At 40.8% G+C, this 5,881-nt stretch overlaps 1 protein-coding gene across 1 annotated transcript in view; it reads right to left on the minus strand.

Moving 5' to 3' along the window:
* Nucleotides 1-5,881, minus strand: part of LOC102847298 (disintegrin and metalloproteinase domain-containing protein 5-like) — a 106,070-nt gene that overhangs the window by 88,477 nt on the left and 11,712 nt on the right. Inside the window, exon 3 of the mRNA XM_006900305.1 lies at nucleotides 564-703. Coding sequence (XP_006900367.1) covers nucleotides 564-703 — 140 coding nt within the window. The remainder of the gene's footprint in view (nucleotides 1-563; nucleotides 704-5,881) is intronic.

Raw genomic sequence — 5,881 nt, forward strand, 5'->3', positions numbered from 1 at the left:
ACAGCCTTTGTAGTTGCTGTTGTTGTTGTTGTTGTTAAGTGCAGTCGAGTCGCAGGAGACTCATAGGGACCCTATGAAGGAGAGTCCTCAATGCTTGGGTGCCTTCCATCCTCTCTCCAGGTTCATAGGGTTTCCAGAGGCAAGCTATTACGGAAGTGGATGCCCTTCCTCCTTCCAAGCTTGTTTTAATCGGGGAGCTCCACTCCACTCTCTGTCCACATTGGGTAGCCAACCATTAATGCATTTGACACATCAGTGTCACAGCTTCACAGCCATTAGTACAGCTTATTCTAATATATGTTCCATTTGCATGTTGGGCAATCTCCTCCGATGTTATTCACAGACTCTAAAAACCCAGGGAGGGTCAACTATGAGTCAGTTCTGACTTGCCAGCAATGAACAGAAACTATTTGCAATGAAAAATAATAAGTATTCAGTCATTATTATAGATCTTTACTTGCCAATTACTTGTTTAATAGAAATTCAAAGTTTCAAATTTCTATCCTCAATTTAAAAAAATCTCCAAAAAACAATGTTGTTATTTATTAAAGAAAATATCTTACATGGCTTTTGATGTCATTGTGCAGGCACCAGTTGAACAACGGCAGTTGTCATTATAATTATTATAACTCAATCCCAGATTAAGGCCAATTAGCTGCACAATAACTACAGCAAATGACTCCAAGGATAAACCATCTGGATACTAAATATAAGAAAAAAAAACAGAAAAAGAGTTAGCTAAGAATCATATTCCATAAAAAAATACTGTAATAATATATAAAACTCAATTTAAAGATTTTTTTAAACTAATGCAAGATGTCTATGTAGACACAACTATAGTTGAGTTACATTTTAATGCTAGACTTCATTAAACATTGGTGAATAAACACTGTATTTAAATTTCAAAATAAAAATTCATTAAATGCCAAGACTGGCTTACTAAAAAAATCTATTCATAGAGTCTTGGGTTCCACATTGGTATTACTTCTTGGAATTATGTTAAATAAAAGATCCTTAATTTTTCAATAATTTGTTTTACTTTCTCCATAGTTGTTGTTGCCGTTAAGGGCTGTTGAAGTACGCACCTGAGACTCAAAGCAACTCTGTGTACAGCAGTTATGAAGCCTGCCCTGTCCTGAGCCAGTCTCAACAATTCTGGCACATCATCCCTCATGGCCCTAGTCACTGTATCAATCCATATCATTCGGAGTCTTCCTTTCCTGTGCTCTCCCTCCACCCTTCGAGCATGAAGTCCTTCTCCAAATACCAGTCTGGCCATGTGCCCAAAGTATGAGACAGAGCTTCAAAATCCTAGTCTTCAAGGAAAAATTTGGTTTCACCCTTTCCAAGACAGACCTATTTGTTTTCTTGGTAGTTCAGTTTATATCCAAGACTCTTCTCCAGCACCACAACTTGAAAGCACTGATTCTTCTTCTGTTATCCTTAGTCACTGTCCAGTTATCTGGTGCATAGCAAGCAATTACGAAGAACAGGCCTGGATTAGGCACACCTTAATTGTCAGATAGACATCGCTGCTCTTTTAGCACTCTGGAGAAGTCCCTGACAGCAGAGTTTCCCAGAGCAATTCGTCTTTTGATTTCCTGACTGCTGGTGTCAAGAGTGTTGATTGTAGAGCCTTTAATGGACACTCTCCCAACAGATCCTAGTAATATCCAACTTCTGATATGGGTGCCTCTGTGTAATGCTATTCCCTGGAAGGCAGACAGGACATATTGACATGGCTGGTTCCAACTTGACAGCACAAAGCAACAATTAAAAGAATATATGAGAGTGTTGATGAGTCATCATTTTCAAGATTATGCTATAAAAAGATTGGCTTCCATCTTGGTTTCTCTATCTTGCCCAAACCAAATGCCATGCTATGAAGTAAACCCATGAAATAACCTGTAGAGAGGCCCACATGAGTAAGGCTGGATATAAATTTTCTGAGATCGCTAACCAGTCACATAGGTTATCTTGGAAACAAAACCTCCTACAGTCAAGACTTCAGGTGACCAAAGTATTAAATGAAACTTTGCAGCCTTATCTCCCTATCCCCACCTCATTATCAGGCAGGAAGCCTCTTCTATCATCAATATTAACTAGGAGACTGATGACAGTGTTTCCCTAGGAGTTCTAACTCTGACTGAAAGCATGCCCATGCCATCAAGCTGGGAGTGTGCAGGTTCTACATTCAAAACTTTCCTCCGGGCACTTGTGGACTATGCCACCCGTGGCTTGCTTTCCACCTTCCAATGAGTGAGGACACCACACCACCTCTGACTGGAGCTTTTCCTTCTCACTGGGCATCTTTTCCCAGCATACTCCACAGACACATTTGGAACAATTCAACCTTTGCAGAGTGCACCATCCTGGGCATGTTAGGTCGGCAGTGATTATTTCTTCAGGTTAGTCATCTCTGACTAGATACCTTGCCTGGACTTATCCCCTAGATTGGAAGACACCATCTCTAGCCAGGTGGAATAGCCTACGCTCTTCTAAGGCCAGCAGAAACTCTGCCCCAGTTACATATCCCAAGCCCTCAAAGGCTCCTAAACCAGAAAAGGTGTAATGTGTGATGCAGCGTGAGGCTCAGCCACCACTCAGATGAGCAGAATCTCTGTGCTGACTGGGCATCCCAACTCCAATCTTCTGCTGAGTGGCAGGTACATTGTTCTATCCTGACACCTCCAGCTCATGTCTCTTTGAATATTTGCTCATTTGTTTTACAGTTTGCTCTTGTAAGTTTTTCATTTCTGCCTTTCTATTCTGATTCTCTCTTTCTGTTTTATTGACCCAAGTTTTAGTTTTCTGGATTTTTTTTTTTTTTACTGGTCAATCTTGTGGTTTTTATTGTTGTTTTAGGGTGTTTTTTCTTTTTCTTTTCTTTTCTCTTCTCTTCTTTTCTTTTCTCTTCTTCTTCTTCTCCTTCTCTTTCTCCTTCTCCTTCTCCTTCTCCTTCTCCTTCTCCTTCTCCTTCTCCTTCTTCTTCTTCTTCTTCCTCTTCCTCATCCTCCTCCTCCTTGTCCACCTCCTCCTCCTCTTCTTCTTCATCCTCCTGCTCCTCCTCCCCCTCCTCCTCTTCTTCTTCTTCTTCTTCTTCTTCTGTTTGCTTCTGTGTTGCTTCCTTATCTCTGTCCCATTTGACCACAGATAGTAGCAGGACCTAGCCACTCAGACACCTCCTGTAGCTTCACCCATTAAGCAGGACCAAAGGCTGGCTCCTGCTCACTTGATCAAGAAAAGACTGCAACACGCCGACCCATGCTTCCCGGAACAGCTCTACACAAACATTGGACAGAAACCTGTACACACATCACCATCCTCTATCACAACTACCAGAAGACAAGAGATGAAACACTAAGAATTACCAAACTAGCAAGCAACACAACACACACAGCTGAATCAGTTATGCTGAAGCAAAATACTGTAAAGACAATACTACAACCTACAACATCGAGTATACAGCAGACAACTTCAAGCAAGGCAAAACCAACAAGACAATGATGGAACCAGAAAAAGGATCAAAGTACAGAACCAACAATGACAGAAAGAGATAGAGATATAGAGATAGAGAGAGAGAGCGATAACCAAAGGAGCCCTGGTGATACAGTAATTAAGCACTTGGCTGCTAACTAAACATTGACTGTTTGAATCCATGCAGTCATCTGTGGTAGAAAAACCTGGGATTCTGCTCCTATAAAGATTATAGACATGAAAATCATATGAGCCAGTTTGACACTGCTCTCCAAATATTACATGAGTCCCCTCTCTCCCTTTCTCTCTCCCATTCTGTCTCTACTTATATGTTTTTCTAATACATTCACACTCATAGGTACGTACAATCACACACAAACAATGCCTTTGATTCAGAACCAATCCATAAGCAACCCTCCAGGGGGTTTTCAAGTCAGATCTAACTCATCTTTTCCTTCTTGTGGATTTTCTGAGTCTGTAAATCATGTGAGTGGAGACTGCTCACCTCTCTCGTGGAGCTGCTGGTAGATTCAAACTGCCAGAGTTGTGCCACTTTGGGGTAGCAGCATAACTCCCTGCAATCTATGCCACTAGAGTTCTCTATATCCAACTGTTGCTGTTATTGTGAGGAGCTGTTGAGTCCAGTGTGACTCATAGTGACCCTATGAACAGTCTACCTGAAACTTACCCTATCCTGTTCCATCCTCATAATAGAACCCATTGCTGAAGTCACAGTGTCAATTCATCTCCTTGGGGTTCTTCCTCTCCTTCGCTGACCCTCCATATTTCCAAAGATGATGTCCAAGGAATAGTCTTGACTAGCTACAGGTACAAAGTATGAAAGATGAAGCTTCCAAGCCTCCAAGGAGCACTCTGGCTGCGCCCTTTCCAGGGCATATCTATTTGGGTTTTTTTGCAGTCCATGGGATATTCAGCACTCTTCTCCAGCACCACAACTCAAAGACATAATTCTTCTGTCATCTTTATTCATTGCCAGCTCTCTGATGTGTAGCATGTGACTGAGAAGACCGCAGTTTGAAACAGGTGCACCTTAGACTTCAAACTGGTGTCAATGCTCTACAGTATTTTGGAGAGGTCCCTTATAGCAGACTTGCTCAGTGCAATACATCTCCTGATTTTCTGACTGCTGGTTCCAGATTGTTGATACAAGCGAGATGAAATCATTAACAGTTTCATTTTTTTTCTACATCTATCATAATGTTGACTGTTAGTTTTGTGGTAGGATTTTTGTCTACTCCATGTTGAGAAGTAATCCATACCAAAGGCTGTAGTCATTGATCTTCTGCACAGGCATTTCATATCTTTCTCACTTTCAGCAAGCAGAGTTCTGTTACTGGTGTAACACAGGTTGTTGCCACACTCACCTTCATAGAATCCAGGATTGTGAATTAGTTGCTCAGAATAGAGATTGAATAGGTATGGAGGAAGGATGCAACCCTGATGCACATCCTTCCAGATTTAATATGCAGTGTCCCGTGCTCTGTTCGCATAACAGCTCCATGTTTTAGGTATAGATTCTGTGTGAGCATAATTAAGAGTCCTGAGATTTCCATTCTTCTCAATGTGAACCATAATTGTTATGATCTCCATAGTCAAATGACTTTGCATTGTCAATAAAACACAAATATACATTCTTCTGGTATTATCTGCTTTTAGCCAGATCCATCTGATATTACTAATGATACCCTGGGTGTCATGGCTTCTTCTAAAACCAGCTTGTACTTCTGGCAGTTTCCCAACACTATACCATTCTATCTCCTTTTGAATGATCATCAACAATATTTTGTTTTATGAGATATTAATGATACTACTAAATAGTTTCCACATTCTGTTTGGATCATCTTTCTTGGGGATGGGGACTACTAAGGATCTCTTCCACTCAAGACATCCAGGTAGCTGTTCTCCAAATCCCTGGTACAAACTGGTGAGCACATGTAGGGCTGCATTTGTGAGTTCAAAGATGTCAAATGATTTTGATTCCTAGGGCCTTATTTTTTGCCAATACCTTCAGGGCTGCTTGAACTTCTTTCAATACCATTGGCTTTTGTTCATATGATACCTCCTGACATTTTCTCTGTCAACCAATCGTTTTTGGTACAGTGATTCTGAGTATTTATTCTATCTTCTTTTGATGCTTTCTGCATCATTCAAGACTGTGCCATAGCACCTTTCAGAATTGAAAGTCAAGGCTTGCATTTGCTTTTCAGTTCTTTCAGCTTGAGAAATGCTGAGTGAATTCTTCCCTTTAGTTCTCTAGCTGCAGTTATTTGCACATTTCATTGTAATATTTTACCGTATCCTCTCAAACTGTGTTCTAAAATCTTCTGTTCAGCGTTTTACTTTAGCATCTCTTCTTTTTTCTTTCTTTTTTTTGTGGGGGGGG

Source organism: Elephantulus edwardii, unplaced genomic scaffold (assembly GCF_000299155.1).
Source record: "Elephantulus edwardii isolate Elephantulus edwardi_28Jun2011 unplaced genomic scaffold, EleEdw1.0 scaffold00279, whole genome shotgun sequence".
NCBI classification, from domain to species: Eukaryota; Metazoa; Chordata; class Mammalia; order Macroscelidea; family Macroscelididae; genus Elephantulus; species Elephantulus edwardii.